The sequence below is a fragment of the Ursus arctos genome, unplaced genomic scaffold (genome assembly GCF_023065955.2).
Source record: "Ursus arctos isolate Adak ecotype North America unplaced genomic scaffold, UrsArc2.0 scaffold_1, whole genome shotgun sequence".
Classification (NCBI taxonomy): Eukaryota; Metazoa; Chordata; class Mammalia; order Carnivora; family Ursidae; genus Ursus; species Ursus arctos.
This window is the reverse complement of record NW_026622763.1, coordinates 64498383-64511323: the sequence shown is the minus strand read 5'-3', so window position 1 is coordinate 64511323 and position 12941 is coordinate 64498383. Positions and strand designations below refer to the sequence as shown.

At 32.9% G+C, this 12941-nt stretch overlaps 1 protein-coding gene across 5 annotated transcripts in view; it reads left to right on the top strand.

Annotated features, from left to right (window-relative positions):
• The window catches only part of CALCRL (calcitonin receptor like receptor), a 94956-nt gene extending 82224 nt beyond the window's left edge, over positions 1–12732 (top strand). For all 5 annotated transcript variants that reach the window (XM_057303319.1, XM_057303328.1, XM_057303325.1 and 2 more), the window contains 5 exons: positions 345–405; positions 490–556; positions 3818–4036; positions 4186–4227; positions 9643–12732. In XM_057303319.1, the coding sequence (XP_057159302.1) occupies positions 345–405; positions 490–556; positions 3818–4036; positions 4186–4227; positions 9643–9858 (605 nt within the window). In that variant the 3' untranslated portion in view covers positions 9859–12732. The remainder of the gene's footprint in view (positions 1–344; positions 406–489; positions 557–3817; positions 4037–4185; positions 4228–9642) is intronic.
• The last annotated feature ends 209 nt before the right edge of the window (positions 12733–12941 follow it).

Here is a 12941-nt window from a genome sequence, read left to right as displayed (position 1 = left end):
ATAAATATTGGCCAATTCTATATCATAGAAAATATATATGAATTCTTCTAAGCCTTGGGGCTTAGGCAGCACGTTTATGGACTTAGGCTTTGAAGTCCACTGATTCAAAAATGACTTCTATTAGAAGAAAACACACACAGACACACAACCCTGGATATATAAATACCTAATAGTTACCATATTTATTGCTTGACTATACAGATGATATTTACTCATTAAACGTATACTGACCAGTTATTTTTGCTCCCAGAGTACCTCTGAGTTTCATATTTTATGATACATTTTAGGAATTTGATCTACAGAAAAAGTTGTCTGTTACTTTTCTTTTTGTTTGTTGTTTACAGGATTTCCACTGATCCCTGCTTGTATACATGCTGTTGCGAGAAGCTTATATTACAATGACAAGTAAGATAATCTCTCTTTCTGATTTCTATTGGAACTAGATAAAATGAAAATCTTCAACGTAATTTTGCTGTTTTTTTCCCCAAGCTGCTGGATCAGTTCTGATACCCATCTCCTCTACATTATTCATGGTCCAATTTGTGCTGCTTTACTGGTACGTAACAAAAACTTTCTTTGTTTCATCATTGTTCATAGTTCAACTTTATTTCCTGAATCATCTGGCCTATGGTATCTTTCAGGATCCTGGTGGACATAATGAGATTTTTGCAGTGTTTAATTGAAGAGAGTTTAATAAAGGTGTTAATTTGAGGTGTTGGCAGGAAGAGGAAAGGAGCTAATTCATAAGGAATGGCCAGGCACCAGGGACCTGCAGTGGGAAGCTGTTAATGGCTCTAGACCTAAAGAGGGGACAGAACAGTGTTACGGGAGTTGGGCCCGTGCTTGGAAGTGTGGCCCAGCAAGAGGTCTGGCCATGAGTAGAGGAACACAGGCACTGCCCAAATCACAGCCTGGCAGGGAAGGAGAATGAGGAAGAAATACTCAAACTTCTCTCTTCCTATGCCCTGATTACTTGGTTCTTTCCTTTGGCCAAATGCAGCAAATGTCAGAGAGCAAGAAGCCTGGGCATGAATGCAGTGCTTCGAGGTGCCTCAGAGTTTTCTGGGACACAAAGCAGAAGAGAGAAGGGCAGAGGATAGATCTAGTGAGAGGGAATGGCAAATGGGAAAAACTACACACCTATTTTGGTAATAAGAGTTACATTCCAATAAAGAAAAAACTTTAATTTGGAAAAAGAGAGTATTGGTTAAACTGTTTTTTCATTATTATAATGATCATCACTTAATACAAATACACCAATTGGACATTTTTAAGTGTGGTTACAGAAAAAGAAGTCACATTCAGTGCTTTTTTTACATTGTTTCAGTGGGGAAATAAAGTCATCCACATTAACATGCTTTTTTTCACAGAGCATTAGAGACCAGAATGCAATTAATGCCTGAGATTATAATTACAGCTGATATTCTATCACATAGAAATACAACCCATCAAGCTGCTGTGTAAGAAAGAAAGTGAAAATCTACATTATTTGCATAAAAGGTTTTCCATTTTCTTTCAAAAAAGAGCAGGAGCCTATTTTTCTAACAGGATAAATTGTTCTGTCTTTGTTTAAGTCCTAGGGCTTCTCACTGGTTATGGCTGATTCCAAGGTCTTGGGAGGGGCCTTAGCAATTGTTTATGTGGTCACACGCTTAAGTACAACTTTTATAAATAAAATATTTCAACCTCAATCCATTTCTTTCCACTCAGACTTCCCCTGTCACATTTCCTCTTGAGCAGGGTGGTATTCGAGTGGCTACAGCACTTTTGAGATCTTGCCAAAGGGAAGTTGAGAGAGGATACATTTAATTTGTGTTTAGTGAGAGATTTTTAAGTCAGTTCAGTGTATAGTTAAGTGGTTGCTGGCTGTTCTAGTCTGGGAATGGCTTCTAGGAATTCTCTTTCAGTCACTGTACTGAGATACACTGCTTCCTTTCATGACCCAAGTGTGGTATCACGATATGAAAATGTCCTGTTGTGCCTACCACTTACATGATCTTTATGAATATTGGAGTAAAAACAGGTGTCTTTTCTTCCCCTTAACTAGTTTTGCTCTAAGATAGATGAGATTCAGATATAGTTCATCTAAATTTAAAATTATTATTCTACTCTTACTCAAACTAAATGGAAGTATTTGCAGAAAATAAAGTAGGATGATTTTCTAGTTCCTACTTTCACATTTTAAATCAGATTTGCCATTTTGGAAAAGCACTTTGCATTTAGAAATTTTCATATAATGGGCATCTAAACTGCAACATTTCTACTGATTTTATAATTTATGGTTTTTGCATGTAAAGATTATAAAATATTTTATATTCCAAATTTATAAGCAGATAAAAGGGCATTATTATATTTTCTTCCATGGGCTGGTACTAATTTCCATTTAGTCAAAACTTTAAAAACAGCAATGGGTGCTTAGAAAGGGAATATAATAGGATGGTTGGAATAACAGCTGATGTGTTGATTTGTCATTTTTCATTCTTACACCTGTTGAAATGGCTTATTCTGCTTTTGTCTTTAGCAGAGACATTCCTGTGTCTATAACCATGTTACTTTTCATAGACGTGTTTCCATCGGGATTATAGTGAACTTTGGAGCATATGTTCCATTAGATTTTCTAAGAATAGTAGTGGAATATTTTTAGGCCCAGTTATTTTCATAACACGTGCTTTAAATCAGCATATGTATGTTATTTGTTCACTGTTTTCTATATGAAATGTGGTGCTATCATTATTATTCCAATTTATTAAGGTAAGCAGATATAAATTACTTATCAGCATGTAGTTTAAAAGTTTTAGATTGTTAAAGCACAGATGCTAGAAGTTAGGGTGAAGAAAAAGGAAAGAGAATATAACATAATAACATAAGAGCCTTAGGGCTCTTATGGAGTTAATAGCCACAATCTTATGGAAGGTGTAAAATATGAGCACAGAAAAAATAGACAAGCATAAAAGACATTGACTTGGATGAAGATAAGAAAGCGGTATTCAAGGTGCGAGAGAGAGAGAGAGAGAGAGAGAGAGAGGGAGAGACGTATTAAAGCAGAACTCTGTTTCCTGAATAACTTAGTTATCCACACTACATTCTTGAGTTTTATATGTCCCTTTCAAAGAGAATGACTTCTCTTGGGGAAAGTTTTTAACACACAGTAAATATGTAATTACAGAAAGTAATTAACGGAAGGCCCCATGGGATGCCAAAATTGTTTTAACTCTAGGATGATCTAGGTTGAACATTAGCTGGTTTAAGTGTGCGATCAGCTTCCTTGAATGATAAAGCTTATGGTACTATCTTGGGGAGTTGTGAGTATTACTGTTACAAAAAGAAACACAGGAAAGAGAAACCAAAAAGATGAAAATGGTTATTATGGTATAATATGTATTTGGAAAGTACTAGTATGGACAGTGATACAGAAGAGACACTTAAAAATTAGCATTTGTTATGAACAATTCTTTCCTTTTTTGAGCTGAAAATGTTCAAAAGACTTAGTTTTTGGTCCATAGCAAAGTTCAAAAAAAACTGCATAAGAAAATGAATTGACAAAAACATTCAGATATTCCTTAGCTGAATGTGTTCCACAATAATTCCACCATAATTTTATTTTTCTAAAACCGAAGTCCATTAACATTGATGTTCTTGTTAAATTAATAAATCACAATTCTAGAAATACAAATTAATATATTAGGCATATATTCTCTGCAGTAGAATATATTCTGTACATTGAAAATAATCTAAGACATAAAATCAAAGATCCTTCAATAATGCTTCTTAATATTAAATATAAAATAATTTTCAATATGTCATTTTATTTTTTTAGGTGAATCTTTTTTTCCTATTAAATATTGTACGTGTTCTCATTACCAAGTTAAAAGTTACTCACCAGGCAGAATCCAATCTCTACATGAAAGCTGTGAGAGCTACACTTATCCTGGTGCCATTACTCGGCATTGAATTTGTGCTGATTCCATGGCGACCTGAAGGAAGGATTGCAGAGGAGATATATGACTACATCATGCACATCCTTATGCACTATCAGGTATGGTGTTCTTGTGTCAGGAAGGCAGCTTGTGAAATTTGGTATTAAATTGCATATAGCTTTGGTTTAGTTTTGACTATGTAGTAAGTGGGTTACAAATAATGTATCTTTTCCATTTGGAATCAGAAAATTCTGTTTTTCTTTTACAGGGTCTTTTGGTTTCTACAATTTTCTGTTTCTTTAATGGAGAGGTATGGTGATTGTTTTTATTCCTTTTATCGTTTTATATTTGCAATATTTCTTTTTCTTAAAAAGAAACACAATTATACGTTCCCTAGGAACAACTACTTCAAATTCCATTTTGATCAGGAAAAAAAAATGTAGAATCTCTTTTCATGGGTGCAACTCTTCTTCCCAAAAGCTTGGGTCATACTGGAGTTCAAGAGTAGGGCAAATCCAGCCTCACTTTAAAATAGTCCATCAGTGACTTTTATTCATGTAGTCTTTGACTTACCTTTTGCACTAATCCTAGTAAGTCTGGTGCTAGGCAATCCTTAACCTCATAAAACATATACTCTAATAGGAAATAAAATCGGCTCATTTTCATTTTCCCCCTTTCTCTGTTTTTTGTTTTGCCTAGCTCACAATGTGGTCTTGGAAAACAGCTTTATGGTGGTTACAAAAAGACTTTAAAAAATTAAACTCTGCAATACAGGGAGGACATGTAGTAAGTTAGAAAACTTAGGAGAACAGAATGCTGTAATTTGTAACATGGCAATGTGCTCTTGGATAATTCAAGATTTTTTATCCAAGGCTTTCCAAATTAGAAAGTTTCAGGTGTTTTAGAAACTGGTACTGTATTTCTTATACATACGAATAGTCTTATAGCTCAGTGGTTTGAGCTATACTGATTTAGCTCTTTATCTGTTTTTAATCTATTTGACAAATTTTAACCAGTTGAAGAATTTTGGAAAATTCAACAAAGTTTAGAAATCCAGGGAGCAACTGAGTGAGACTCAAATACTTGGTAACGTGAAGCTTATCACAAAGCTTCAGATGGGAAACATATGGACCAGTACGTGTAGCTTTATGAGAACTATTCCTAAAAAATAAATCAACATTGGAAATCATCTACATGTATAAAACTATAAAATATTGCTTTCCTTTGCTTAATAATAGTTTACTTCTTTCTCTTAGCATATAATGAAATTTAATGTTTGATTTTTTAAAATTTTTATTTCATTTATTTATTCATAATGGAGTATAAAACTGTTAAACATAGTAGGCTGTATTTCATATCTGTAAGTGGTGCTTCCGTGAGTCTTCTGCCATACAGTGGACAAGAGTGACTTTTTCTGAAGTCAAGGAGAAGTACAGATGCAAAATACAATGAGGAAGAATATATAAATCATTTGTTTTGATAATAATATTCAAACAGCATTTATTATGTACCTCTAGAAATTAATGATTGCATGAGCTGAATTAGACAATCCTATTTGCTGTCCATATAGGATTTTACAATTAAATATAGATGAGAGAGAAATGGAAAACATGCCAAAGAACATACATACAATATGAACAATACTTCTCCACCTGCAGAAAGATTTCATTTTTATAAAGGGTAACTTCTAAATGTACAAATCATAATCACTAGTAAAATATTTAGTGATAGGAAGCAGTGTAGAATAAAAGCACAGATACAGCAATGCATGTAAACCCCAAAAATGCCACTTCTTTCCTGGCTGTAATACTTTGGTCAATATTCTGAACCTCCTTGAGTCTTTGTGTCTACTCTTATTAAAGGGAAATAAAAGCAAGTTCCTTACACAAGTCTCACAAAGATTAATTTAAGCTAGGGATCTAAATAAAGCTTTTAGCACCATACCCCAATCTTAGTACATTACCAGTACATTATAGGTTCCTTATTAGATCTGTCAAATCATTCATTTTCAAAAATATATGTACAAATGGGAGCATTAATCATATTGGAGTCAATCTCAAATTGGACTTTTTATTTGGAAAGGTTGCCCAGGGAATATCTAAACTAATGCCTAACACTCTTGTTGCACTCTCTCTGTGTAAGCAAAAGAGACACAGACCTTGATCTTCTGCCATGTCCTAAAATTGAGAAAATTTTGGCAGTAAAAAATTACAATAATACAAAATCTTTTGAGCCTAGTTGTTGCCAAATCCTTTGGTTCTTTACAACATCTCCAATATGTGTCCCCTTTTCTTCATCTCTCAAGGTACAGTCCCTATTTGTGCATGACTCATTTCTCATCTTGAGAAATGCTATAATCCCTCCTTTTTTGTCTCTTGGCCTCTTAGTTTTTCCCACTCTCATATCATGAAGACACAGCTGCCAGATTCATTTTGTGTGGTTCCAACTATGTCATGTAGTTCTTAAAATCATTTGCTCAGGCTTAAGTTTCCTTCTTACTTTCCACAGGAGGTCAAGTAGCTTCCCTTTAGCTTAGTCTCTACCTTTTTATTCTTTTTTTTTTTTTTTTGACTCTCACATTTTGTTTATGTTTTTTTAGCCAAAATATTCCTATTTGCAACTTCTCACTAATTCAATAATTGTGGCGTGACAAATGCTCAGGCCACATTCATCTCATCTCTAACCCACTCAGCCAAAAATGTGGATTGTTTGTATAAACTAGAGATCTCGTTATCAGAAGGGCCCTCCTTAGCCTCAGGGGTAAATCTAACAACACCTGAGAGAGATACTTTTATAAAGCAAACAAAAAGATTTATTGAGAATAACCAAAGCTATATTCTGTAATGAGATCTAGGTAGCATTTTTATATGAAGCTCTATTAACTATTTTTAAATTAATTTAGGTTAAGGAGTATAGAGTTGGTTCCTTATTAAGTGCTAATGGGCATATAAAGTTGTAATGTTACATTCTAAAAACAGTTGACCTTACTATTTGTATGACAGTCATTGTGTAAAACAATGAAAAACATTTTCATATCTTTAATAACATCAGACTATCTTTCCTTCCAATGGCAATTTTCCTTGCTACTACCCCCATTGCAGTTTTCTCATTACAAGTGTATTAAGACTGGCCACTTTAATATTCTATTGAACAGGTATGATACTGTATTAGAGGAAGCAGATGAAAAACAAATCCTTATAGAGAATAACATAAACAAACAGATGCCTACAAGGCCCATGGGTCTTTAATTAGGTTCATTTTTAACTTCAGTAAATAAGTCCCCACAGCTCAGAAAATTGAACTTCCATGATTTTTCTGATGATTTAGTTGTAAGGAAGAAATAGGGTGATGATTGTAATCAAAGCAGATATTTCTTTTTTTTTTTTTTTAAGACTTTATTTATTTGACAGAGAGAGAGGCAGCAAGAGAGAGAACACAAGCAGGGGGAGTGGGAGAGGGAAAAGCAGGCTTCCTGCTGAGCAGGGAGCCCGATGCGGGGCTGGCTCAATCCCAGAATGCTGGGATCATGACCTGAGCTGAAGGCAGACGCTTAACGACTGAGCCACCCAGGAACCCCTAAAGCAGATATTTCAAGAGCAGTCACATATTTCAAAAGTCATTTTGACTGTTGGAACTGAATTTAAACTTTCATTTTTAAGAACTTAAGTATTATATTCACAGCTAAGATATTTCTTTTTGTCAGCTGCTTCCTCACATTTATGTAGAATCTTCTGTAGAAAGTTACATTCCATTTCTCCTTTCAAACAGAAACTATATAGTAAATGTATTCAGTCAGCCCATCATTTAGTAACAAAGTGAAGAGAAATAAATTTAGCAGAAAATCAGGATCAAAAACAGTTCCCATCAGAAATACCTAGATAATTGGCCAAAAGTCATTTTTGTGTAAATTTTTGAATATTTATTTTAAAAGCACACTCTAAAGCCATTCCTTTTGTCATTTGCTTATGCTCTTGAAGATATTACATATGCAGATATTATTTTAAATTACTTTAAACATGCTATTTGGAGAATTAAGAAAGACATTACTAAACCATGAAGGAAGCAGTAGTATATAATTTTTTGCAAAATAAATGTATTTGTTGTCCTATAAATGCCATTATTTCAAAGAAAATTTACAAGAATTTAAATTATTCCCTTCAGATACAGTTAATATATATAAATAAGCTTGAAAGTCCTGAAGGTCTGAATTTCATAAAAATACAACTTTTAAAACACATTTATTGCATTTCTAATTACATAATTAATACCTGAAATTCTAATAACTCATTTTGAATTCTAACTAAAGAAACCCATTGACTTTGTATTGTATCTTCCGTTTTTCTACATGCTAAAATGTAAAGTGAGACAGTAAAACTTTGTGTTCATTTTAAGTGACAGAGTACAGGAGACTCTAACGACTTTGAAGTATCCCACAGGGTTCTCTCATTAAAAGAGTTCCAGGGAATACTTATTAGTTATAGATTGGTCTTAATTTGGAGAAGTTTTCTAGATCTATTAGACAAAAGAATGTAGACTTTAATAAACCAGCTCTATTTTAGAATTTATTATTAATTTTTACACATGAATACAGTGAATGAAAAGTTGAGGAATTATATATAATTAGTAGCAAGGCAGACAATTATTGCATGAGTACTGGAAACAGTACATGGATTACTGGGAAATTGCTTTTAGTGATGCTCAGATTGTCTCTGAAGAAGCAATCAAAGAACGCGTCAATGAGCAGCAGAGAGCTTGGGGAAGACAATTCAAAGCTAGATGTGTTTTGGACAGACCTAGCTTAGGTCACAGGGATGTGGCTACTACCCTCATAAGGTAGGAGCAGACAGCCCCACACTGGTCTGCCCAATCATCAGACACCAGGAAATATTCAGGTTACCAAGTGGGAGATGTCTTTGAATATTCTCATTTCCACTTACTGACTCAATATGAAGAAAATCACCTTAGTGTCTCATGTTCAATTTAAACCAAAGTCACCTGGCCTACCAGATGTGATCTCTATCCCTAGAGAAGGAAGTCATTAAATATCAAATTCACCCAGTCCGAGGGGGATCCAAACACACAAAAGTAGAGTGCTGATATTCCTAAACATTTTCACAGGCTTGTATCATTTGTAATTACCTGTCCAACACTTTCTTCCCTCTGGGTAGTAAATTTCAGGCGGACAAAAACCTTAATGTTTTTTTCCAGAATGTAGCACAATATGTGGCACATGATAATCACTCAAAAATAAGTAGTTGCTGCTGTTGTTGATGATGATGATGAAGATTTATAGTCCGTGTATCCCTAACTTTTTTCTTTTATCTCTTTTCTCTCTTCTTTTGTACTCTCACTCATTGTCTTCTCATTCTATTATTAAGATATTGATATAAAACTAAATGTAACACATGCAAGCTGCAAGTGGGGGTCTGGATTAACTACTTATTTGACAATAATACATTCATATGCGTTATTAAAGCTTCAAAGATAGAGCATAAAAAATATTAATGGGATCTAAGAGTAAAGAGTAATGCAATGAATTTCCTAAATATAAAATTCTTAATGTTCCCAATTTAATTAAGAAAATAAAGCAATATTATTCACTAATTAACATCAATGCTTTTGGTTTCTTTTAAGTTTTACATTAATTATTTTATTGTAGTTTTAAATACAATATCTTTATTTCAGATAATGGTTTGCTCTTGTCCTGTTTCTTTTTGATTGACAGGTTCAAGCAATTCTGAGAAGAAATTGGAATCAATATAAAATCCAATTTGGAAACAGCTTTTCCCATACAGATGCTCTTCGAAGCGCATCTTACACAGTGTCAACAATCAGTGATGGTACAGGTTACAGTCATGACTGTCCTAGTGAACACTTAAATGGAAAAAGCATCCATGATATTGAAAATGTTGTCTTAAAACCAGAAAAGTTATATGATTGATAATCGAGAGAGTACTGCTTAACTATTTTGTGCCACTCCTAACTAAGGGACTTGGATCCATGACTTTATGACCAGAAGACTTCAATATTCAATGAATTTCTTGAATGCCACAAAGAAAACCCTCACATCAATTCAGTAGTGTGTTGTGAAATGTTTAACAACTAGCTCTTGAGGAGAAAAAAACCCCTGATTTATAATGTTTTCCAGTTTCTGTGGTGTATTCCCACCATGGCTGATTTCAGGTTACCAATTTGACATTACTAAATGTGAAATTGGGAAAATATGAATACAATCAACTCTTACAGGCTGATATGTATCAGCTCTAGTACACCACCGCGTGAATTCACAAATGAGTAACTGTAAAAGTTCATATACACATTGGGCACAATTCTACTCTTATTGACTAAAGAGAGCTATGTAAGGCCTCCAGACTCGGTGGGAAAATTAGTTTTTCATTTGTTTGTTTTTAAAATCTTTATCCCATATTCATTGGTGTGCTTGATTTTTTTTTTTTTTTTTTTTTACCCAGTAAAGTATTCTAGCCCTTTTTGTATCTACCCTTTCAAATGGACTAGATAAAGTAGTAATTATTTCTGTTGGCTTACCCTTTTCTCTCCAAGAAAAGTGACTGAACAGAACTGCTGTTGGCTACTCATTGGCTGATACATCACAGTTATGTCCAACGTCACATCTGTTTTTGAGATTTGATGACTAGAATGTAGGACGTGCAATCCTACTTTGCTATCATTAGCGAGACATTTTGGTTGATGTTACAAACACCTTGTTAGCTACTTTCCTATCTTACTACACAAGTGGGAGGGAATCAGTTTCCCTGTATCTGTAAATAGAAACTTTGCCCCTTCCATTTCTACTGTGTAGACAAATTAGCAATTATTTTACATGAAGGAAATCAGTGAAGGATTTCTTATTTTCTTGGAAGTTTGTAAAAAAAAAAATTCTTGTGAAAATAAGCTTGTAAATACTCTTATTCTATTTTATAGTCTCAAATCAAGTGCATATAATCTAGATAAGTTTTTAAAAAAACAAATACATAATGTAACAATGTATGCTTGTTAATATCTGATACTGTGTCTGGGCTGATTTTATAATAAAATAGAGTCTGGAATTCTATATTTGGTAAATATTTTAAAGACAACCAGATGCCAGCATCAGAAGTTTGTTTGAGAACCAAGAGAACAGAAATATCTATGATACAATATAAAATATTTATTAAAAAAAACTCAAGGCCACTGTTTTACTACATTAGCTTAGGTGAGTCATAACTTAATAATAGGTATGTTTGACATATTTCTCCTTTTATTTTGACGATGAACTTGCATTCTAATCCAGAAACTTTAAAGGGTCCTTACGGTAATAAATGTCAATCTGCCATTCTTATGGTTTTTACACAAGTAAAAATATTACTTTTCTGACTCTTACTGTATAAATATATATGGCTTTGGAAATGTTCCAGACTATTTAAAATACGATACTAAAAATCAGTGAAAGATTTGAATATGTCAGTGGAGAAGAACTGTTGTTAGAATGTCTAGGGAGTAATTAAATTAAGATGGAAGAAAGCCTTGCTAATGAATTAAAGTGACATTTAAATGGGATTCAGTTTCCCTAATGTTATTTTCCACTTAAATTTCTGAAAAATGAAAATGCCTTCAATTAGTAAAAGTCAATTTGAGGAGGAGAAATCACTATGTGTATGTGTTCTCTAGTGTGTTAATTTGTTTAAAATGGGTTAAACTAATAACTTAGTAATCACAGCTTCTTTCTTAAGCTGTCACTAGATGGTGAGTTCAGAAGTCATTTGAAATTGTCTAGGAAAATTATCTAATTAGTAATAATTAACATATTAAAAGGTCTGGTCAATAAATTTATAATTTATCTGTATACATGCAAGGGTTTTACAGTTAGTTTCAAATTTACGGATTTTATAGCAAGCTGTCTTAAGAAGGAATGCAGGTTGTTCTGGACTTGCTACTGTCTAAATTATACAAAAATCCCTTTAAATAAACTCACTTTTTAGCTACTTATTATTCAAAGACACAGATTCAAATCCTTTGCTTGATACTGTTCACATATTTCCTCATTCTTCCAGACAAACTGTCAAGTCTCAACCATAAATGACAGTAGAAAATGTCAAATTCTCCATGAGCATTTTATTAAAATTATACTGTAATTTCCCAGTATTTTTTTATTGTGCTTTTAACATATTAAGTTCAGATCAGGTTTCCTTTCCAGCCAAGAATCATCTATTGCAGGTGAAAGCATCCAATAATTACTCAGTGTTAGTTTTGTACCCAAATTTTTTTATGAGTAATATTTTTCAATATTAGGCTTCTCTAAAGCTTAAATGCTAATTAAGATCTCCTTTATATCTTACTTATGAAGAAAAGATAAAATCAGTACTTTTTAAAAGGGAACTTTTTTGGTAATTAAAAACTAATTGGGGGAATTTCTAACTTAAATGTAGATCTGCTATTTTTCTGTACTTGTGAAAGTCACATTTTAATTAAAAAAAATTCTAATCGGTCCTTTTTTAATTTTCTAAAGTTTTTTTTTCCAGTGCATTTATTTGTAAAATATCCATTCTGAAATTTGGTGTTTGCTCAAATGTAATCCAGTGTACAAAGAATTAGGGGTAGGTGTAGTGCTGTAATTATTGCTTATAATTTTTTAAAAATGTGAACTTATTTTAATTTTCTTTTGGTTTTAAACAGCTAATGGAAACCACCATTTCTTTTATCTGTATGTCATAAACAAAATATTCTGATCAATTAAAATAAGTCATGTTATGTCTACTTAATGTATATCTTTATTTTTTGACTGTATGAAAATATTAAAGGTATGAGTTAAAGATGATTTTCACTTGTGTACTGAAGTGCTGAATAATTTATAAACATAATTCTTTACAGCTGTCAGTGGAATACTACTTAAAATCAATGACTATCTCTATTAACCTCTTTAAAATCTTCAAATGACCAGTAAAACATCTCACAAACCAATTTTTTAAAAATTATGAATTTGAAAAAAAATTATGGATTTGTTTTTCAAGCTCGAAAACTCCAAAT